The sequence below is a fragment of the Eumetopias jubatus genome, unplaced genomic scaffold, assembly GCF_037043125.1.
Source record: "Eumetopias jubatus isolate StellerSeaLion01/CBP00866 unplaced genomic scaffold, mEumJub1_p1.0 scaffold_5, whole genome shotgun sequence".
Taxonomy (NCBI): Eukaryota; Metazoa; Chordata; class Mammalia; order Carnivora; family Otariidae; genus Eumetopias; species Eumetopias jubatus.
In genome coordinates, this window is record NW_028274811.1 from 29015914 (window position 1) to 29039633 (window position 23720).

The window sequence follows — 23720 nt, forward strand, 5'->3', positions numbered from 1 at the left end:
CCACTTTGGGGCAATTAAACAATGCTTCTTTACTCATCCCCTGGTACCTAAGTGCAAAAGTTCCCCTAGAATATGTGACTAGGAGCTGAATTGCTGGGCTCCAGCGGATGGATGGATAGCATTTGACAAAATAATGTCAGTTGTTTTCCAAAGTGAATATACCAGTTTGTATTCTCATAAGCCAGGTACATGAGGTTCTCCATTCTCAAAGTGATTTTTTAGTGTAGGAAATGTAGAAAATCTCAGGATTTCTCTTCTCTGTGGTGATAAAATTAGATAATAAAATCCCATCTTCCCCCATGATTTTCCTCCTCAAAAGATGGCTTCTGGTGGGTCTCTGCCCTCAGAGAGAAAGCGCCAGACCCTGCAGTCTCACCTGCTGTTGGCTGCAGAGTCTGCCCGCTCTACAAATCCACCTTAATGGGTCATTAGAGGTGCCTGGAGACTGTAATTATGGTGTAGCGTTTCACGGGTTTGCAATTGCAGGCTGTGTTTTCTAGACGCCCGAATCAAGTCTACTGTGGAATGATGCCTCTCAGAAAGTTTGCATATGATATTCTGGGTCATGAATAAAAGGAGATGCTCACCTTTAGCTCAAGGCACCACGTACTCCAAGGTGAGTGAAGTAGGATGCCTAGTTTAACATGTATTAATTTAATTACTATATCACTGAGTAATTTAGCATAGTTTAATTCATATATAGTTTAGCTAATGTATATCTAGTTTAGTATATATTAAAACTGGCAGAGGGGAAAGTATGCTGCTGAGCTATGAGAGCTCGTGGGTGACTGTGTGTTCTGGGGATCCTTTTCTGCAGAGGAAGGGAGACAAAGCATCATTTCTCTCAGTTAGATCACAGAGTCCTCCCTAGGGGTGACAGAATATGAGCATAGCAAAGGATCCTAATCAATTCCCTGACTCAGGGGACTGAAGTCCAGGGAAGAGACATAACCAGCTCCTACTTTCGATGTAGGCCTTGGGGGTAGCTGCGTCTTTTCCTGAAAGCCTCGTTAATTGCACTAGGTTGACTTCCCTGAAAGCAGAGTCTGTATCAGGGATTCTCAAACAAGTGATTTATCGAATGAGTGTTCCCAGTGTGCACAGGGATGAAGGAAAACGGGACAGGCCAGGGGAAGACGTTAGGTCAAGATGTGGGTTCAGTTGCTGACAGGAGTGAGAAATGGTACAACGACTTTGGAAAGTGGCTTGGCACTTTCTTATAAAGTTAAATATACTCTTGTTATATGGCTCAGCTACTCCACTCTTAGTAGTTTCCCAAGAGAAATGAAAATACATGTCCCCTCAAAGATGTGCATGAATGTTTATAGCAGTCATTTTGCCATAGGTCAAACCCAGAAACAACCCAAATGTCCATCAACAGGTGAATATATAAACACACATGCAATGGATTATCACTCAGCAAATAGAATAGTTTGAATCACCGATGTACATAATGATATGACTAAATCTCAGAAACATAAAACTGTTCATGTTATATGATTCCATTTATATGGAATTCTAGAACTGGCAAAACTTAACCTAAAGTGTCAGAAATCAAATCGGTGATTGTCTGGGGTCAGAAAAGGAAAGGAATTGAACGGAAGGGGACATGAGGGAATTTTCTGAGATGATAGAAATGTTCTGTATCTTCACCGAGATGGTGGTTAAACAGGTTTATTCACGTGTCAGTACTCAACACACTGTACACATGATTGCATTGCCTTATTTTGGTGAGAAGAGAAATGTGGTTATTTTGAGGTGATGGCAGTAAAGATATTTTTTACTTTATTTTTAACATTTCTCTGTGTTTCTAAATTTTCTATAGTAATAATCTCATCACTTTCCTTTTCAGAAATACACTGTCACTCTGAAAACGTGCTCTCCATCTTTGAAGCTTCAGTTCAGACCCTCTTCCCTTTGGGAGGCTTACCCAATGCCTCTGTCAGAATTAATTGTCCCCTCTTCTCAATCCCCGTTGACCCTGTTGGTGCCACTGCCAAGTCATTTGCATTCTGTCCTGGGCTAGTGTTCGTGTGTGTGTGTACTCGCTTCCTTGCCCTGTGGATGCCCAGTGGTGGGAGGGTTGTGCTAGCCCAGAGCCCCATACCTGGTTGGCCAAATTAAAGTGGGATTTGTGAGACTGCAGGGAAGTTCCTGGGGCAAGTGCAGAGCTGTATGCACTCACTGCAAAGGGGAGGAAACTGAAGCAGAACCCAGAGCAGCTGAGAACTTGACTTCAAGTCTAGCCAGTTGCCAGCTGGGTAACCTCCTTTGGCAAACCCCTTGAACCTCAGTGTCCCTTCTGCAAAGTGGGGGCAATGCCGTTTCCCTGTTTGTTGTGAGGTCTAAGTAGTGCAATGCTTGGCACACAGTAAATGCTCAGTTAGCGCTGGCTGCTATTTTAATTATTGTCTTTATAACAAATAATAACAAGATAACATAAGAGCACTGCCCAGATGGGAAGGTACTAAGAAATACCCAGGCAGATGGAGCAAGGGTTTTCTTCCTGGTCAAAGACTTCTGTTTTGATTAGTGGTGAGTAACATTCGTCTTTAAAAGCCCATCAAAAATTAATTTTCTTCCACATTAATGTTTTTTTGAGAAAATCAAAACCATTTCCCACAGAAGCAGATGTCCTGAAAGGACTTTGGATTTTGCTGGCTCTGCTCTTCATTCAGGTATCAGGTGGCAACCAAGGCCCAGCCTGGAGGAGGCTGGCTTTCTCTGGAGTGTTTGCTGGAGCCGGGCTGACACAGATCTGATAGAGGTTGTCAGATCTCCGAAGAACAATCGAATTTCTAAGCAGAGCCCCCTTCTCCAAGCTGCACGGTGCTGCGTTACATTTGTGAATGCAAGCGCGCTGCTAAGCACGTCCTGGTGAATAGAAGTGTTTTGATGTTTTGTTTTTGGTCGGAGATTGAAGTCCAGTGTCTTGGGACCCAGTGACTTCAGCTGACCTTCCTGCTACATGGACAGGGCTAAATTTCAACCCCTGGAGGCTTCTGCACACAAAACCTCGTGCCTCGCAAGGGCAGGTGCAAGGAGACCCAGCGGAAATCTGAAATCTTCGCTGCTTCAGAGCCCCGAGCTCGCTTCTGTCAGAGGAATTAGGTTTCACAAGCCCTTTTTTATGTCGAAAGCATATCATTAGGGAAATCTGGACAGGGCGACTTATTAAAACTGCTGCCTGTAGCTGAGAGAAAGCTGTAAATGCCTAAGGACATTTAAAAGCTACTGGTGTGCATTTTTATTACTGTTAAATCTTGTAGTATCTCTGCAAGTGAATCACTTGGCTAAAGTAATGGGTTTCTAGAAGTTATTTTAGGTCTTGATGGTTCTGGAAAACCTGTTTTCCTCAAAACTCGTATTCCAGTTTGGAAAACAGTTTTCATTTATAATTTTTAATTGAGATTTTTGCATTTTAAATTTTTAACCTTATAAAATGTGTAACTTTACCTTCTCATCTTTTTTGAGCTTCTGTTGACAGTTCTAACTCCTCCAATCTTGATTTTTTAACCTATGGCTAGGTTTTGCACTATTTTGATCAATGTGTATGTGAAGTTTGTCATCTATTTCCCCTGAGCATATTATTTAAGCTTTATGTGCCTACATAGTCTTCACAGCCATTCCTAGCAGATAGTACTTTTTCCATGACATGATCCTACTCTGTTTATCGAGTTGTTGCCCTGGGTTTGAGTATTTAGAAGTTTGTTAGGGTGGTTGTTGCTATCAGTGGATTATTTGCACCTTGTGCCATTGAGTGTTTCCTTTTAAAAAATATTTCCTTCAACTGCATTAGAAAAGGTGGCTCTGGGAGGTGCTTGGACATTTGCAAAGGTCCCCGGGCTTCTCCCCCGACCCTTACCCTTCCTTTAAAAACTCCAGGTTCCACATGTACCTGCAAGGTCTTCCTTGGCCCTTCTTCTGATGTCTGGCAGCGCCCCCCCACATGTTGATGGCCTTGTGTAACCAACCCATAATCAGGGGGAGACTACTTTTGTTCTTCAAGCAATCTCCAGGAAGGGGTTTCTGTATGAACCCAGGTCCACTGAGCTCAGCTGGTGTCACAGAAGCTCTACTCTTGAAAAAGAAAAAAAAAATTCCCATGGGATGCTTAATTTGTTAAATACCCATTCTCTGTAGATTTGTGCTACCTAAGTTATTTGGGTTTTTTTTTTTTTTTTCCCCAGCAAGTGGTCACCTTATAGATGACAGAGTTGCTGAGGCAAAAGTACTTCATGGTGCAGGATTGAGCACCTTCTTCAGTGTGGCAATCCTTGCCCTTGTGGCTGATGGATTCTGATTGCGCTCAGTTGTGCCCGGTGGCATTTTGACAGGAAACATCCTTGGAGCTTTATTAGGACCCACAGGACCTGGTCTCTCTTTCTGTTGTAGCCTCTACCACTTCCCTGCTTGGTGGAGCTCCTTCCATATTGGTGCTGTAGCTGTCCTTTGAGCACACCAATCTTATTGCCCCTGCCTGAAGTGCTCATCCCCCTGATCTGAGCAGAGTTGATTCTCATCACTCAGGTGTCAGCTGAGAGGTTCCCCCTTCCAAGCTGTCTACGCAGACCACCACTTCTAAAGTGGTTTCTGTTCACTTGTTAGCGCATTTTCCTCTTAGGTTTTTGCTGAGCTTTTTGTCATGGTCTGGGGCTTTGTATGTTGACTGTCTCTCCCACCAGTGAGTAAACCTCATAAAAGCAGGAATCCTGTCTGTCTCATTGTCCCAAATCCTAGAAGAGAGCCAGGCACCTAGTAGGAACTCAATAAGGATTTATTGAAGAGCTGAGTGGAACCTTTGCTCCTCAAGCACTTACAAAGAGTTTCTAGGGAGACACTGTGGCTTTTAGGAAATTGGAGCCAGATGCACAGTTGCAGTTGGTTCTTAGTGAATGCTGGTGTTGATTATTTTGCAGACCAGTGGTCAGCCCCAGGAGAAGAGACCCACACTCCTGGCTATTTTCTTGAAGCGTTCTCTCTCTGGCAACGGCAGCCAGCCATGGCTCCCAACAAATGGTATTAGAATATCTAAGACACAGTGGCCTGTACCCAAGGAGGGCTCGTTGCATGCATTCATCCATTTGGCCAGCACTTGCATGGTACTGTCAAGAACTCTGAGTTTGATTGCATCCTATGTAAATTAACAAGTTAGCCTGCCTCAGTTTCATGCTAGTAGAAGATATGAGGCTCTTGGGTCAGAGGCAAAGGATAGTTTCTTACTCACAGCAATAGCAATAGTCAGAATATTAGCATCTTTGTGATGGTTTCCCAAGTCCTGATTTCTAAAGGGTGACAGAAAGAGGGCCAACTGATAACTTGCACACACGAATTATAGGAGAGGAACCCTGAGCTTTGGGAACCTGATTCTCTTATCCTGGACAGTCTTCTGCCCTTTGCCCCAGAGGGAGACACTAATTCTATCTTCCAAGGCTGTTTGATATACAAATATCTTTGAAAAAATAATCTGGAAACAAGAGTAGCCAGTGCCTCTGCTCATGAAATGGATTGAAATGCTTGAGATTCATGGAAAATTGTGTCACAACAAGAAGCATAGTAGGTCCTCAAATTTATTGAACGAACGAACGAATGAATAGCAAGTGTTGCATGCAGCACTATACGGTCAAAGAAAACATGGTTTCTGTCATTAGTGGCTTGTGTCTTCTTGCTGGGGAAAGAAATGATAGGGCACTACAGTGGTTAAGTGCTTGTGCTCTGGGATCAGATGCCTGGATTTAAATCCTGCCCCCCATCACTCGTTAGTTTTGCAGCCCTGGTCTCAGATTCCTCATCTCTAAAATGGAGGTCATAGAGCTTTTGTGATTAGGTAAGCCCCACTGCAATTGTAAAGTGCTTGGCTTAGTGCCTAACTCGTGGTAAGTATCCAAATAAGTGTTAGTTACTAGGCTGAACCATACAAAATTGTCATTTCCATAGTTCCGATAGCAGCAATTTTGTGTGGTTCCAACCTAATCATCTCACCATTATTATTTATCTTTGGCTTGGTTACAAATCATGGTGTAGAAATGACGGCGAAGTGGAGGTGTGCCCCAGGTCAGGTGAAGCAAGCCTGGAGAAGCAGAAAAGTATCTGGGAAAAAGGAATGGGCCTAGAACCAGATGCGGCTCTGAGCCCCACCTTCTCCTCTCATTAACCCTGTGACCTTGGGTGAACCACTTAACCTCTGAGCCCCTTGTCTCATCTGTGCAATAGATACAATAATCCCTTCTACCTCACTGGACATCGTGAGGCTAATATCAGATGATGGATGTGAAATTGCTTTGTAAACTGGAAGGCACTGTACTCATGTACTCATGCTCTATATGAAGAGGTCTTAAAGGCTGTGAGATTTGAGTCTGGCTTCCACCAGACCATCACTAGGTATAATTTAATATCCCTCCTAAGTACTCTAATCACAGTTTTACATTTGAAGTATAGCATTGGCCCCTAAACTCAAATTGCTGCACTAGAATCAAGTTACACTAGTCAGGTTTGTATCTAAGGCCTACAGCCTTCAAGCACCACAGGGACCATCTGGTGACCAAAGAAAGAGATCATCTCATTACAAAGGGTAATTGGCTTGAAGCTCAATCAGTCAATAGCTAACATTTATCAAGCTCTTTTAATGAGCCAGGCACCGTTTTAGCTCTTTATGTGAATGACTTCTCATTGAAACCTTGAAAAATTCTACGATGGAGATAGGTAATAATGTCCTTATTCCCCATTTTACAAATGAGAAGACTGAGGCAAAAAGATGGGAACAATTAGAAGTCAGCAGTACTGGACTGATGAGTTACCTTGCCCGAGCACCCTTGATAATAGTCAGAAGCACCCGTGCCCAGTGCGTTGGCCCCCTAAGGGGGAGGCCTGAGAGCCATCCCTCTGGGGCAGCTACAGTTTGTCTTCAGCTGTCCCTGTTGTCCTTGGGCATCCAGCCCCTCCCACCACCAGCCTGGGAAAGCCACCACCAGCCTGGGAAAGCCACCACCAGCCTGGGAAAGCCACGTGCAGGGAGAACGGTTCCACATTCTTTGCCGCCAGCCTGCCTGTCCCCTACCAAAAATGTGAGGACTTCAGCTCCTTGCTTTTGTGGGGACTCTCTGTGGTGGGAAAACTAAGGCTCACCGTGTTTGCTTTCGCATCTACTTTGAGCCTGTGCTCTCCCTGGAGAGAGCTTCTTTCTAGCTCTTTGTGGGACGAAGGCCTTAGCTCAGAGTCAGCAGGTAGTATGCCCTTGTGGTGATCCCAGACAGCTAGGGTAGCCTTTGGCTTCTACAACAGAGACACACAATGAGATGGTGGCTTAAAGAACAAAGTTTATTTCTCTCTCTCTTTTTTTTAAAATGTTTTTATTTATTTATTTATTCATCAGAGTCAGAGAGAGAGAGAGAGAGAGAGGGAGAGGGAGAAGCAGACTCCCTGCCTAGCAGGGAGCCCGATGCGGGACTCGATCCCAGGACCCTGGGATCATGACCTGAGCCGAAGGCAGACGCTTAACCATCTGAGCCACCCAGGTGCCCCAAAGTTTATTTCTCATTCACCAAGAGGAGCATTCTAGGTGGCCAGGTGGTCTTGCCTCATGCAGTTCATTCAGGGATACAGGGTCCTCCAAGTTGCCTCACCATTCCTTAGGGCAGGGTTTCTCAAACTGTAAGCAGTGAAGACCCCGTTTTCTTTTTTTTCTTTTCTTTCCTTTCTTTCTTTCTTTCTTTCTTTCTTTCTTTCTTTCTTTCTTTCTTTCTTTCTCTCTCTCTTTCTTTCTCTCTCTCTCTCTTCCTTCCTTTCTCTTTCTTTCTTTCTTTCTTTCTTTCTTTCTTTCTTTCTTTCTTTCTTTCTCTCTCTCTCTCTCTTTCTTTCTCTCTCTCTCTCTTCCTTCCTTTCTCTTTCTTTCTTTCTTTCTTTCTTTCTTTCTTTCTTTCTTTCTTTCTTTCTTTCTTTCTCTCTCTCTCTCTCTCTCTCTCTCTTTCTTTCTTTCTTTCTTTCTTTCTTTCTTTCTTTCTTTCTTTCTTCTTTCTAAACATTTTCAATCCATTTCAGATCAGAAGTTTAAAAGGAATTACTGGAACAATGAAGGGGGGAAACCTCCCAAAGACATACAAAATAGAAGCCTAAAGTATTTTGTTATTAGATATAACAGACTTAAATTGGTATAAATGTTGCTAAATATACTCTTTTCCATTTCTGTACATATCTCACCAGGGACTGGTGCTGGAAAACCCTTAAAGGGGTGCTAGCCTGGGTATTGTCATTGTCCTCATAGCTGAAACTGCATTATATCATGTCCAGGTGACAGTCGTGGGAAGGAGCTCCACTCACGCTGTGATCATTTTTGTATTTTAAGTCAGTCTTATTGAGACATAATTTACATAAAATAAAATTCCCCCTTTGAAGGTGTACAGTTGCACGAGTTTTGACAAACTGTGCAACTGTCATCAGAATCATGATAGAGACTATTTTCATCACCCTCAAAAGATCTCTCTTGCTCTATTTCCAATTACTCTTCTCCCCCACTTGCCCCTGGAAATCCTAATCTAATTTCTACTCCTACTGTTTTGCTTTTTCCTAATGCATATAAATGGAATCATATAATATGTAACCTGTATTTTTTTTTAAAGATTTATTTATTTGAGAGAGCAAAAGAGCAGGGGAAAGGGCAGAGGGAGAAGGAGAGAGAGAATCTCAAGCAGCCTCCCCACTGGGCACAGAGCCTGAGTGGCGCTTGATCTCACCACCCGAGATCATGAACTGAGCAGAAACCAAGAGTCAGAAGCCCAACCGACTGAGCCACCCAGGCACCCAGGAAGTTTATCCTAATAGAGCCAAACAGAATATTATCAAGGGCTAAATGGAGTTCTTTAGGTAGAGCAAAGATCAAATCCGAGGTGACAAAGAAGTGGTGTCCTTTTGCTTGTATCTCAGTGACTTGAGACCACCTTGGCATAAGCTGGGTGCACATTGTCCTTTACTCTCAAGGCTGGAGAAAGACATGTTGGTCAATAGCACAGTGGGCTTCGCCTGACAAAGGGATGACTTCAGCAGGCAGTCAGGATCGGCATCTAATTGCTGCCAGAAAGGAAGGCATAAGCTCAGCCATGTGAAACACCAACATCCAGTTTTTGCATCCTGCCTCCAGAGTTGCCTGGGTCCGGGACACCAGCCCAGTGGGCCGTAAGTAAGCTCAGTGCTGGAGCTAGGTGTTTGTTCTGAGCTGTCCCCAGGAAGTGACCACTCCGAAAGTTACACGTACCTTGGGCTTTGGCCTCTGGGTTATCCAGGCAGTTGGTGGAAGTCTGCAGGAGTACCTTCCAGGCCCCAGTCTTCACCATTGGGCTCTTTGATGTAGAGCTTTGCAAAGAGCCTCGATTCCCTGTTTGGTCTAGGTTGGAGCTATCCCAGAAATATTTTCTAAAGGAAGTCCGGGCCTTGGTAAGATGTATGGGGACTTTCTAGCCAGATATCAATGATGAAGAAACTGTGTTTTCACAAGAGGATGCCACCAGGTTCTGAGCTCTGCTGGTTTTGCAAACTGAAGCAGTGACACCCGAGGTTCTTGCCAGAAATCTCACCCCACACATTCTGCAGGCTATCTCTACTGCAGTCATGGACAAGGCGCATTCAGATGGCCATCCTTGCCTCTAGGCAGGGCTACTAGATGCGCTTTTACAGATTGTGCCCACAGTGGGGGCAAGGGGAACTCTGTACCCTGCTGTGCACCCTGCACAGGCCTGGTACACAGGGTAGGGTGGGAGGAACGGCACTTTTCCTCATTCAGCCAAAGGCCCTGGCTTGCCCCTGGATCATTCTGGGCCTCAGAAAGCTGAACCTATGGCCCATGATGCTTTCATTTGCATTCCTTCAGAAATAATCTAACAAGCCTCAGGCTCCCTGGAGCCAGATTGCCCAGGTTCAGACCCCAGCTTCACGACTTCCTGTGTGGCCTCAGGAAAATTATTTGCCTTCTCTGTGCCTTGAGTTCTCTCATCTGTGAAATGGAGACCATGATATTTTTGACCTCACGAGTTGTGGGAGTTAAATAGATGAATATGTGTCGTGTGTTTAGCAGGTACCTAGAACACTGAATAAGTGCTGTTTAAGTGTTGGCTAGGATGATGTTGTCTACAGTGACGATGTTGGTGAGGATCTTGTCCGTGACATTGGGAGCCCCTCTCCCTTACCCCACTGTGAATTTTCTCTGAGGCCTTATTTTTAGGCCTTGAGCCCAGAAGTTATGGTTCTTTTGAGCAGCAATCTGTCTTTAATCTTAGGGACACTGAAACTCATGTTTCCATCTTGGCTTGGGTGCTAAATGAGCAGTTTCAGCACCCGTAACCTCTTATAAAGGGCTTTTAGGGACGGGTTCTGTGTGTTCATTGCTCCTGACCCCAGCCCTTAAAGGCAATCCTTTATTTCTCTCTTTCTTTCATAACCCAAAACAAATCCTATTGTTGGCTTCTCCAGAAGCTGTCCTGCTTCTGACCACTCTTCACCCCTTCTACCACTGTAAGCCCTTTTTCAGGACAAATGTGCAGAGGCTTAGTTGAGTCCCTGCTTCGGTCCTGGTCCCTGAAGACTGCTGTCCCTGTAACAACCAGTGTGGCTTTAAAAACTATCAGTCAATGCACATCACTCCCCGGCTTTCAACCTTTCAATTACTTTGAGGAAAAAAAATCATAGTTTCCACGGCCCCCCATCTGTCTCCATCCTTGCTCCCCCCACCCCCACGCCCTCTGTGCCTGTCACATCAGCCTCCTTGTTGACCCTCTCTGCACAATGCACAGCCAGGGTTTTCTCCTTGTGGTGTCTTCTCCTTGGGGTGCTTCCCAATGGATAATGCCATGGCTTGCTTCTTTCCTCTCTCATCTGAGCCTCTGCTCAGATGTCATCTCATTTATTTTTTTTTAAGATTTTATTTATTTATGTATTTGAGAGAGAGAATGAGAGACAGAGAGCACGAGAGGGAAGAGGGTCAGAGGGAGAAGCAGACTCCCTGCTGAGCAGGGAGCCCGATGCGGGACTCGATCCCGGGACTCCGGGATCATGACCTGAGCTGAAGGCGGTCGCTTAACCAACTGAGCCACCCAGGCGCCCAGATGTCATCTCATTTAAAGCCCTTCTCTGACCATCTTCTCTTTTAATTTTTTTTTTTTTTTTTATTATTTTTAAGTAGGCTCCATGTGGAGCTTGAACTCATGACTCTGAAATCGAAGGCTGAGCCGAGATCAAGAGCTGGACGCTTAACCTACCGAGACACCCAGGTGGCCTCCTGATCATCTCTTCTGCAAGAGCAAACTCTCTTGAGCCCTGGCATTCCCTATTCCCCTTATTTTACTTGATTTTATGTTCTGTCCCTCAGCATTTACCACAGTCTCTGGGGAATGTATTTTGTCTTTCCCTGTGAAACTCTGAGCTCCTTTCGGTGTATCGGTGTATCTTGCTCACCACGGTGCATAGAAGGGTGCTCAGCCCACAGCAGGGGCTTGACAAAGAGTGATTAAAGATAAGAGGGAAATCCTGCATTTCCTGGGCATCCCAGTCTTTCCTGGCCTGGTTTCTCGGAGGCTTGGAAGCAGTGTGTACAAATATACATTACACCAGGACAGAAGCAAATAGAGAGATCAAGGTAGAGCATAAATAAGCCTTCCTAGGCGCCTGCTGATTCCTCGGTGGAAGGTTCTGTTGAAGAAGTGAATCATGGCTGTCAGCAGGAAGTTTTTGCTCTATAATTGATTAGAATATTTTAGTAACCCCCAGCCTGTCTTCACAGATGCCAGGGGATGAACGAGAGTCTACTGCAGGAAGAAAGAGGCCCCTGAGCTAGGGATAAGCATTTTAAAACACCTTCCTTTTCTCCTACTTGAGAGCTCCAAGGGCTGTACATATATGCGTTCTTCTTTGGAAGAACCATATTAACTGGGAGGGGTGGAGACACCCCCCAGCAGTTGATGTTGTGAAGGATGTTTCTTTAGATGGAAGGTGCTCTGGGCCCTGCACCTTAAGTTATGAGCTTATTTTGGCAACAAAGTTGGGCACATGGTTCGCCCTTCTACAGTCTGGGGGTCGTGATGTTTCCCGTTTTCGGTGCTGGCTGCGTCCCGTTGTAGGAGACAAAGGTCCTATTGCAGCTGTGAGCTCCAGAATGCCTGGGGGATTTTGGGGTGTCTGTTTACTGCTGGTTTTCCCAAGGATTTTGGACAATGGTAAACATAATTAGCTATTCTCTTCCTCTGGCCCAGATATGTGCACCTACCCCCTGGCTGAGCAGAGTCTCCATAGGGGACCTGCTCTTCTTGCAGTCTGGGGCTGAAAGGAGTCACTTCCAAACATCCTAAGCACAGGAAAGCAGAAAATCTGATGCAGACTATTTGTGTCTTTTGCTATAGGAAAATGCAAAGCTACTAGAGTGAATTAATTCTGAGACAGACAATAGAGTGGGGCCCCAGGCAGGGTCATTCAAGAGACACAACTTCTTCCTTAGAGCTTTTAGCAGAAACAACTCCATTCTGTGCCCTCACAACTTTTGAAGCTTTTCTTGGAGGCTTCTTTGTCTGCTCTGAGGGCAGTTAGAGAAGGCACCCAACCTTCCAGAACCTTCTGTAAAGGAGCCTTTTTATCGGAAAGAGGGCTCCTTGCTGGTGGCTGGGCTCTAGCGATGCCTGCTGGAGACCCAGCATCTGAGTCTGTGGATCCAACTTGTCAGGACATATGTGAAGAGGGAAAACACTTGCAGAAGGGGAAAATGCTTTTCGTGGCTTACTTTTGACCCTCTGTTTCTGTGTACCTCCTAAACAGATATGATTTCTTTTACATGAGAGCATACTATTCTCCTGAACTCCTGCTTCTAAATAATTAAATTCATGGGAAGGGGCAACCCAGTGGGGGGGAAAATTGGTCTTCATGTGTGGTAACTTGTGAGCTGTGGGAACAGACAGCAAGTGCATTTTAGGAAGTAGCTCTTGTAATCATCCGCATTCTGAAATTTAAAACAAAAGCTGCTAGTGGCCAATGGTGTTAGCTACTTGTCAGACAACAAACACACTGCAGTCAGAAAAATCCCCACTGAGTTTGGGCGGCTGATTTCTCTGGCAGCAAATGAAAGCTTTGGCTGTTGCCCTTGAAGACTGGCTGAGCAAGCCGGGAAGGAGCCCACCGAATGTCTCCCTATTCGCCACCCCCCCCCACTGTGGGCCCAGCATGTGTGTGGGAGGTAGATGTGGGGGTGTGTGTGTGCAGGCACCCTAACTCACAATTTTAGGCAGGTGCACATCCCGTCCAGGAATACCACACCAGCATAATTCATCCCACACCTCACAGCCAGGGAGATCCTAGCCTCAATGGACAACAATTTGGAGGCATTGTTTACAAATCAATTTCTCCCTCTAAATAGGCTGTTATAAGAGTGGACCCTTCTGCTTGCCCGGCCTGGGCCCACCTGTCACTGGGACTTCCTAGCCAGTGGTCACACTGTATTGATCTTTTTAATCCCCTCTCTTTGAAACACAGAGCCAGCTGATGTGGAGTTCCTCAAAAGAAAGAGTCTCCCACCGCCCCTACCTCTACAGGTAGCTGCATATCCGGGGCTAATTCCCCACTAAAAAGTCTTAATTGGCTTATGGGGAGCCTGAAAGATCTCCCTTGTGTTTATAAGGTGAAAGGAAATGATGGATCCCAAATGCCCTGGCCTGTCTTTATCCGTTTCTTGGTGGAAATCAGGTGCATTTTATTTTTTTAATTGTTTTTAAAAAGGGACTGGAAGGTTTGGAAGTGGGTAAGGATAGTGTTTCACTTTAGTGGTTGAACCGCCAGGGGAAGGGGAGAAAGCCTCAGAGAGACACCAACATTAGGCGAGAAACTTGGTGACTTATTTTCTTTACTTGGTTTTTATTTACAGGAAACATCTGCAGTACAAAAATGTAAACTTTGATAGCTCATAATAAACTCTTTATGTACAAAAATACATTTTCATATGAAAGAAGTATCTTGAATAAATTAAAGTACTTTCCAGCCCGGTGCCTGAATAGCTACGCAAGTCTCGTGTTCTTCCTAGAGCAAGCCTGCAGTGGTGGGGGTCGGGATCCATAATGCATGAAGCCCACTCCTTGTCTCTCCTTTTTAAGCCTTTTCATTGTATTGTCAGCCGGCTCAAACCGAATTTTCATGCTCGTTTTTCTTCATTAGAGTTCTACAAATTGTAAAATTGACTTTTCACCTCGTCTTCAGGGGCTGATCTGTCCCTTTTCTAAATCACACTGAAGTGGTGGCTGGGGTCAGCTCTGAGCCAGCCACAAAAGAGGTTTTGTGGAGTTCAGAAAGTGCAAAAGGAAAGGCCGTCTAAGGGCGGACAGGAGGGGCCCGGGGCTGAGGGCTGGAGAAACAGACCAAGGGGCAGCCACGGTGAGGGTGCAGCGACCTAACAAGCGGCTCAGGTATCTCCCACCCCTTTAAAGCTCCTGCTTCCTCCCTCCGCCCGCACTGGGGGTCCTGAGACTGAAGCTGGGGCTCCATCTACTGCCTGTTGCCTGAGGGAGTGGGAAGGTAACAGGGTCCCCAACGGGCCTAGTGGTAAGGGATGAAACAGGGCGTCGTGTGGAGCAAGTCTTTGGGCAGGCCGGGGAAGGAGAAAAGGGGGTCTCCGGGGCCATAGGCGAAGTCTTCCGAGGCGGCGGGGCTACTGGGGTCAGACAGTGGCGAGGCGGCGGCGGCGCAGGGGGAGGCGGCGGCACCGGAGCCCCAGGACTCTGCATCGCTGGAGGGGCTCGGGGGCCCGGGCAGGCAGGGGGCGCACTGCGGCGGCAGGAGGCGCTCCCGGGCACCGCCCCCGGGCAGTCCCTGGTCGGCTAGACGCAGAGTCTCCGCCAGAGCCCAGATGTAGTTATAGGCGAAGCGCAGCGTCTCGATCTTGGTGAGCTTGGTGTCGTCGGGGAAGGAGGGCAGCACGCTGCGCAGCGCATCCAGCGCCGCGTTCAAGTTGTGCATGCGGTTGCGCTCGCGGTCATTGGCCTTGACACGCCGACTCCTGCGCAGCGAATGCAGCAGCGCCTCAGAGCGCACACGCGCCCGGCCCCTGCGCCGCCGCCGCTCCTGCTCGTCGTCCTGCGCCCGGGGAGTATCGGAGGCTGCAGGAACCCCAGGAGCGCCCCTGCGCACTGGCACGGGCGTCCCAGAGGCAGAAGCTGGTGGTTGGAGCCTGGCACAGTCCTCCTCGTCGGTGAGGAAGCCGGATAGGTCGCTGCTGCTGCTGCTGCTGCTGCTGCTGCTGCTGGCGCAGTCCAGGTCCGAGAGGCAGGTCTCCAGAGGGGCTGGCATCGTTGCGTGGCGCAGGACCGAAGGGCAGGTAAGAGGGCTCCTGGAGGACGGGAGCCCGCGCTGAGGGCAGGGTCGCCGGGACGCACTTACGTTCCAAACGGCCCGGGCCTACCCTGTGGCCGCTGCGGGCGCGAAGGCCTGGAAAGGCGCGGGGGCGCTCCTGGAGTTTGGCTTCACCTCCTCGCCTCGTCTGCAGGGGCCACGCTCCCGGCCGGTCTCCCGAGTGATCTCGCCGGCGAACAGATGAGCTCGTGTGAGTACCGAGTGTGGCACACGACCGGCCTCAGGACCCCTTAAGTACCCGCCCCAACAATGGGCGCCCCCCTCCCTTGCCACCTCCGCCCCCGCGGCAGCCCCCGTGAATGGAGCGAGGCGGCAGGTCAGCCCCGTGCGGCGTCCGGGTATTTGCATAATTTATGCTCGCGGGGGGCCGCCCCAGCCCCTCCCCCCTCCCGGAGCGTGCCCGTAATTACCGCCGGCCAATCGGCGGCGTCCCGCGGCCCCGGGAGCCGTCTTCGGGCTAAGCCGGCGGGGGCGTCTCCAGGCGGTGAAGCGGAGGCGGGGGCGCCCGGCGATTAGCGGCCGAGGCACGCTCCTCCGGGGGCGGGCCCGGCGCCCCTTGCTGGGTTGGGACGGGGAGGCGGGGCGCGGGCAGGCAAGTGTGAGCTGCGCAGCAAGTTGCGGAAACCTGCAGCCGGCTGGAAGCCTGGGTTCGCTTCCGTTCTCCCGCTGCTGACTGGCCGCGTGGCTTTGGCCAAGAGATTTGACTTCAATTTCCCCACCTGTAAAATGGGGCAGAAGTCTCTCCCGTTGAGGATGATGTGAAATGATGTTCGAGGGACACTTGGAAGGGCGCTTTTGTAACGCAGCGCCGGATGAATGGTTGGCAGAGGCAGCGTCCTCAGAACCGAGGGAAGACCCTATTCAAAGACGGAGAGTGGCGGGGTAAGGGTCATAGAGCAGAGGTCAGAGATAAGTTAAGTGCTCCTGCTTCTCCCAGGTTGGTGAAGAAATAGGGGAATATTTCTGCCGACCCTCATCTAGGGGCCGGGGGTGGGAGAGAGTGGAAGAGCAGTTTGGAAAGTAAAGGAACAGATGGTTTTTCAAGTTGAGTGCAATTTTGGCCAAACACCCCTAACACCACTCTAGTCCCCCAGCTTTCCTACCCCCAACACTTTCCAATAACTTTTAAAGTAACAAAAGCATGAGACTCCCCTCCCCTCAGAGAGCCCCCTGCCCCCCTTTTACAATGCCTCTCTTGAGAGAGGGTAGCAAGCACTCAGCGGAGCCGCTCCCCCCTGCCCCCCACCATTCCGTTCTCTCCCTTAGCGGCATAAACGCCCCTGGTATAGCAGAAGGTTTTCACTATGTCTGTCAGCGGTCACTTTTCTCTGGTCACCAGTGCTCACTTTGGAGCAGTAGAACCCAGGCATCCCCAACTTTGTCCCTAGTCATTAGGGAACAGCACCAGATTATGGGGGTGGGGGGGTTAAAAACAAAATGAACAGCTTCCCATGATATCTGGGTGATGGCCTCAGTTTGGTCCCTGCTGTCCTCAGAGCTGTCCTTGCCTGGGACACTGTCCCTTTTTTACAGGGCTGTTGTCTGGAGGCAGAGCCTGCCTTGGCGGGCTGTCCAGTGCTGGTTTTCCGGCTTCATGGACTCTACCCAGCCCAGCCTTTCCTTCTACGGTGCCTTTCATGTACTCCCAACCTGGAGAGAAGGCTATACATGCTCATATAGAAGAGGTTTAGATTTGTTACAAGTCACCAAAAGTGGATTTAATCTGGTTAAGCCAGAAAGGGAAATTGTTGGGTGATACTAGGCATTTCAAGGAACACAAAGGTGCTGGCATTTGTATGAGCCTGCTGGAGCTGAGGCATCCTCACTCTGCTTCTCTGAGGCTCCGATGCACTCCCACCAGCCTTTGATTTGACATTGCTGGACCCCTGTATTATATTCCTGAGACTGTGGTACTAAATCACCACGAATTAGGACCTTCAAACAGCAGATATTTGTTCTTTAGGAGGCTGGAAGTCTGAAATCAAGGCATCAGCAGCGTTGGCACTTTTTGGAGGCTCTGAGGGAGAGTGTGTTCTGTGCCTCTCCTAGCTTCTGGTGGCTTCTGGTAATCCTTGGCCTTCCTTGACTTGTAGTTGCACCACTTCAGTCTCTGCCGCCTTCTCTGTGTTTCTGTGTCTTCGTTGCTTATAAGGACCCTTGTCATTGGATTTAGGGCCCACCCTAGTCCAGGATGATTTTGTTTTGAAATCCTTCCCTTAATTCCAGCTGCAAAGAACCTTATTCCAAGTAAGTTCACATTCTGAGTTTCTGGGTGGACATATCTTTTGGGGAGCCACTATTCAACCTACTACAGCATCTTTTCTAAATTCCTGAAAGAAAATCTGTCTGTTCAGGGGAACAGGGTCCCTGGAGTGGCCATTTGTCATTTCTTGGCTGCCTTGCACCTGAAGGGCCTTCCTGTGAAGGAATTTGAATGCATGAACACCTCCCTCTCCATTCCTGGCAATTGGGGTATGGCCATGTGGCTTAAATGGGGTCAGTTGCATGCCCCACTTGGAACTTAGGCTCTGAGCTGGTGATAGATCAGAGTATACAAGTGTTGTGGCAACAACCTGGATGGGCCAGTGGCCAGTGATGGAAGCCGTGGCCAGGAGCCAGTGGGTATCCTGCCCTAGCTCTTTTGTGGGCCTGCCTTCAGCTGTGGTTCTGCTGCCCATCCCCCAAGCCCCCTATATTCCAAGGCTGGTTCTCTGTCTTCTCATTGACTGCGCAAGAAACCCCATAGGACTTTTCTTAGTAGGGCTCTTTTGCTTGAGTTGGCTAGGTTTGATGTCTGAGGTTTGCTAAATAAAACACCAAGTTAAATGCTCTGTTGCCAAAGCGTGGAGACTGAGGCAACCCCTATACCATATTGCTTGCCTATTCTGGACCAAGCACTGTGCCAGCCAGGATGAAAACCTGGCTGATGGGGGTCATGGGCCCTGAGCCTCATTAGCTTAGGGTTCACTGCTGGCAGAACTCTTAGAGATTATTCATCTGTGCACTGTACCTCATATCTAGGAAACTGAGGTGGGAGATGGAGGGGTCTTTTCTCCAGGTTACCCCAGGGATTGCTGGCGGTCAAACTAGGGCCAGACTTGGGAGTCCTTTCAGCCCCCATTCCAGGTTTTTCCATCGCTGTTCATAAGTACACAGTGAGTGCTTCTTGCATGCTGCCCTGTGCCAGATGCTCTGCATAGAGTCAGGCAGACCTATCGTCATGGAGCAGGGGAGACGTGGCCAGGGGAGATGTGGCCAACAGGGGAGACCTGGCCACAGAAGGGCCGCCTGCCACTGGCTATGAAGAAGTACTGAGGGCCCACTTAGGGAACAGACCTGAAGAGCATTGTGTACCTCTCCAAAGGAAGAGGGCTGGTCAGGGAAGGCTTCCTGGCAGAGGGGATCTTGAGAAGGCATTGAAGGATGGATGGGATATGAACAATTTATTTTTATTTTTTTTAAAGATTTTATTTATTTATTTGAGAGAGAGAAAGAGAGAGAGAGAGAGCATGGGGGGGGGAGGATCAGAGGGAGAAGCAGACTCCCCGCTGAGCAGGGAGCCTGATGGGGGACTTAATCCCGGGACTCCAGGATCATGACCTGAGCCGAAGGCAGTCGCTTAACCAACTGAGCCACCCAGGCGCCCTGAACAGACAATTTAGGTAGAAGGGGAGGGTGAGGATGACTGTGGCAACAATGTAGGGGCCAGTCTGGATGGGGCTTCTATGGGGTCCCAGTGGGAAGAGGGTAGGAGATAGTTGTGATGGGCCTCAAATAGCCATGGCAGTCTTTCTTCTTCCTCTTTGTCTCCTTTTCCTGTTGCTTTCTCTGAGCAGGGCTATCACAGTGGTTCCAGTGGTTCACCACACAAGAGCATCCTGTGCAAGTGGGGGCTAAATTCTAACCTCTCTACCACGTGCCGAGCCATGTGCTGTGATGTGGGATGGCATCTTCTCAGAGAGGTGTGGTTTTCAAATGTGCCCAAAGGCACTTTATGAGCTAACAGTGGCTCTATACTCTCTCCCGCGTGAGCCCCACTCCTCTGCCCGAGCCTTAGTGACCTTACTGGGCAGGCATCTGAGCCTTGCCCAGCCTGCCCCGGCTCTTGTGCAGTGCGTGGGGCAGCTCCTCGATGGACATTAGTGTCTGCCCACTTTGCTTTTCATAAGTGCATCTGAGGCTTGGCAGGTGGGGGGGCGGGGGTTGTGTCTCCAGCAGGTGACCCACTGAGGATGGAGCTGAGCCCTGGGAGAATGAGAACAAGGTGTTAGCTTAGGCTCCCATGTGTTCCCTTTGAGGCTCAGAGCTCTCCCTTCCAAAGAAGTCTGAGAAGTTTCTCCTGCCCTCCCCCCCAAATCCCTTGGAGGCTAGTACAGAGCACATCTGTGGAAGCCCTCATTCCCAGAGCACACTAGGATTCAATCAATCCAGCCCCAGCAGACGCTGAGGTGGCAAGGGCTGCACCAGGTCTTCTGGCTGCCTGATGTGTGAGCCATCCAGCTGTCAGTCGGCTGGGGGCAGAGGTAGGTGTGTTGGGCAGATGTTCCAAGGGACTGGATGAAACCAGAGTTTCTCACACTGTGGTCACCTGGGGCGGTAGGGATGATGGGGGATCCTAGCCCAGGTGCCCTCATCAGAATCTGGAAATATGGACCACATGCTGTAGTGGCGATTGATACTTAGAGCCTCTGTTTGGTTCTCATATTGGAATAAATGCCTTGCTTTAGCATCCACCCTCCTATCCTGTGCTTACCTAAGCCTGTGAGGCAGATCAGACATGCTTCTATGACCACTCAGAGGTGCTCCAAGTGATGCCAAGACTGGGACTTCTGTGGTGTTGCTTGCCTGGGTGACAACTGGGGAGCGTGAGGGGAGGGGAGGGGAGGATCCCTGGAAGGGATGCAGGGGCTGAAAAAGGCATGCCTTTTCCAGGCGGCTCAGGAGGTCTGACTCAGTCAAGACCACTGCGGACCCAACAGGGAGATGATTCCAGTCCCATACTGAGAGGACCTTTGCAATGTCAACACCTGGTGAAGGAACTGGCATTTTGGAGAGATGGGAGGAGAAGCTCTCAGGGTTGAGCAAGGAGTTTAATGTTTCCAGGGTCTTCTGAGATTCTTGTGTTTTTTTTTTTTTTTTAAGGGAAGAAAGGCCAAAATAGGAGAAAATAGTGGCAAATTATAAATATTTACCTGCAGTAAATGAATGTGGTTGGCATATACAAATGCAAAACTGTCTGTGCTGCTCATAAGACAATTTCAGAATTTTAAAAACATTTTAATTTTTTTTAAAGAAATCTCTACACCCACCATGGGGCTGGAACTCACAACCCTGAGATCAAGAGTTCCATGCTCCAGTGACTTAGCCAGCCAGGCACCCCAGACAATTTCTAAAAGACCATCTAAAAGACCATCAAATCCTCATGTGTATAGGCGTGGAAATGCAGGGATGGAAGCAGATTTAAATTTGTGGGTGCATATCTTCTTCCTCTAGCCTTGTCAGTGACTCAGGGACCATGCGTGTGACTTCATTTGGAGTTAGTACCCATAGCCTTTGAGCCCTTTTGGGGACATGAAGCTGAGCCAGATGGCTTCCTCGCCATCCTCCCTTTTGATGATCAGAAACATATAAGCCTGAGGTTGAACAAACTGGCTTTTAGAGATGTTGCTGTGGGAATGAGGCTGAGGGGGTTAGGGTCCTGCAATTCCACGTGCTGGCATGATAATCTGGATGTGTTGGGTGGGCCGGGGCGGGGCGGGTGGGGAGGAAGGACATCATCACATTTCATACTTTTCTCCCAAACTGTTTTAGCTGAGATTTAACATTCCCCATCCACACCAATTTTTACACAGAATATTAATTTCAAGAGTGCTGTGACATCTACATGTAGATCTGGATTCTGCTACAGGCAATGTTCTTTTGTTTTTACAGTATACATGAACTCTCAGATGCCATTTAGGTTAAGGGAGGTGAAGGGTTTTGGCGCCTTACCCAGCCACTCATCCATCCAGGTCTTGGGCACAGGGCAGTGCAGTGCACCAAGTTTTTAAGGCAGGTTTTTGTGCACAAAGCAAAGCTGTACGAGGGCCACCCTTTCCACACTGTTCTGTCTACCATCATCGCCTTCTTTCTGGAGCTACCTGTGGGGAGGGATGGCATTGGTTTAGGTGGGTGGCATTTTAGAAAGAAAACATTGTAATCTTTTTTTTTTTTTTTTTTTTTTTTAGAAAAAAAGGAAGAAAAAGGTGCAGTTACTCCAAAGGAAGTGGTGGAGGAGGATGTTGGACCAAGAGGCACACAGTATTCCTTTCAGTCTGTTAAATACACCCGCAGATATGCGTTTCCATCTAAGAGAAGCAGGGTAGGGTTGGGGAGTGGAAAGGAGAAACAATTCCCTGTTTTCTTTACTGATGACCCATGACAGTTGTGGAAGGGGGGGTAAAAGGGAGGGGGGAGACCAGGCAGGAGAGGGGAAACAGAGGGGTCTTTCAGTGACAGAGCAAGGAAAATGGCAAATTATCCATGGTTTCCAGAAATCCGCGGAGGCCCCCTCGGCCCCTGCCCTGCTAAGTACAGTGCCGGCTGTATGCACTTCCCACCTCAGAGAGGTCTGCTTGAATATTCTGTGGCATTGTATACTGATGTGTTTGTTTGTGTACAATCTGCCTACTTGTGGGATGAATGTTGGCCTCCAGGGGAAGTCCTGGTGCAAATCAACTTTATTCTAGCGCTGTGTAAGAAATGTCTTCCAAAAACACATTGGTCAATTCTGCAGCCAAATAAATTCTTTCCATAAGAAAATTTCAGATTTGATTTGAGTTCTCCAGCCTAGTGGCGGGGACAATGTGTGCTTGGGCTCACCCAAGGTTTGAAGTGCGTTTGTGGTCTGGGCCAGTCTTGGGTGAAACAATGTCCTTTTTGTGCCCAAAGTACAGTGGGGGTGTGCACACTTGTGCAGGGAGGGCTCACGGGGTGCAGACCCTGAAATGAAGAGGGAACAGGCAGAAGGTGCTCACCCCTCACCCCCCTCAGCAGTGAGGCCTGGAATCATATTCACATCAGCTGCTTGAGGCTAGAATCAATCCAGAACCTCCTTCAAAGCCTCTGAGTTTTGGCTTCGTAGATTTCTTCAAATCTTCTGGGCTCAGATTTAGAAACAAAACAAAACAGAGGCCCCTGCTGTTGCTGTCACTAGATTCATCTCCCCAAATCCAGGCCGCACCTGCCATGGGATATTGCTAAAGCCAGAGTTCATTTTTGTCTGTTTCATGTGTTTGAGTCTTTAAGAACATCATCAGTGGAGATTAAAAACAGCCCCCTTCCCTCCAAGATGCTTGTGGGTCAAGTGTGGGAAAACTGTGCGAGGGTGTTTTCTCCTGTGTGTACAAAAGAAGTCGCAGTGAAATTTATCCTAATGGAATTTAACTATCGTTTTATGGAGAGAATTCTGAAAGAAAAGAGAAATAGCTGAAGTGCTTTTCTTTTGCTTTTCTCTTCCTTAACGCTGCAGCTACATAAATTCATGTTGGGTTGGAACACAAATGCATTTTGTTTGTAGTAATTAAAATGTTTTAATGAGACAACCATAAAATCCACCATTAATTATTTTATTTCAAACACTTCTGCCTTCTTTTGAACCAGGTCTATTTAGAAATAGTTTAGAGAGAGTAGCCTGCAGTTTTATTCTTTCCTCTGCATTATACACAGGAGTGGAGAAGTCATTTATAAATAATTACACAATGTTTTGGGTCTTTGGGCTTGTATAATATATCAAAGCGATTAGTACACTTATTGTTCCATTGTAAAAGCTTTTTTTTTTTTTTTCTCCTTTCAGTTTCACTTGCCTTGTCTTCTAGCTAAACCTTTTTCTGGAAATCTTTTGTCTTCTTCATTCTTTTTGCTTGTTACAGTCCGGGAGCATTCTTCTTATTCAAACACTCGCAGCAGGGGCAAAGAAAGCGACTTCGGCCGCATCTTAAGTTTTACCGTAACTTTCTGGCATTTTCTTTTCTTCCAGTTTTCCCAGACTACCTAGGGGCAATGAAGAATTATAACATACATGAATTATTGGTACTCCCCTTGCGTTAAAGGGGGAAGAAAATGCCTCATTTTCTATACCCCCCTCCCTCCCCCGGGACCGAGCGAGCGGGCGGCCGCGAAACAATGTATTTATCACTTTGCACGTCTTTGGGCCGCCGGCCGCGCCCGCGCGCCCCCTCCCTCGCCGCCGCCGCTCCTTTCACCGAGCCACCAATACAGGCTCCTGGGCCGGGGAAAGGGGGTCTTGCCCGAGCCGCGCGGCCGAGGAGAGCGAGAGGGCCAGGGCCAGGGCGCGGCGGGGCGGGCCGCGTGCG

General features: G+C 48.1%; 1 protein-coding gene and 1 long non-coding RNA gene across 2 annotated transcripts in view; one reads left to right on the forward strand and one right to left on the reverse strand.

The window, feature by feature from the left end:
* LOC114209594 (uncharacterized) overlaps positions 1-21784 on the forward strand; it is a 69919-nt gene extending 48135 nt beyond the window's left edge. The window contains exon 6 of the long non-coding RNA XR_003609366.2: positions 21594-21784. This is a non-coding gene — a long non-coding RNA (uncharacterized LOC114209594). The remainder of the gene's footprint in view (positions 1-21593) is intronic.
* NEUROG1 (neurogenin 1) lies at positions 14554-15303 on the reverse strand. Its single transcript, XM_028103686.1, has one exon. The coding sequence runs from the start codon at positions 15301-15303 to the stop codon at positions 14554-14556; it is 750 nt and encodes a 249-aa protein (XP_027959487.1).
* Positions 21785-23720: the final 1936 nt, after the last annotated feature.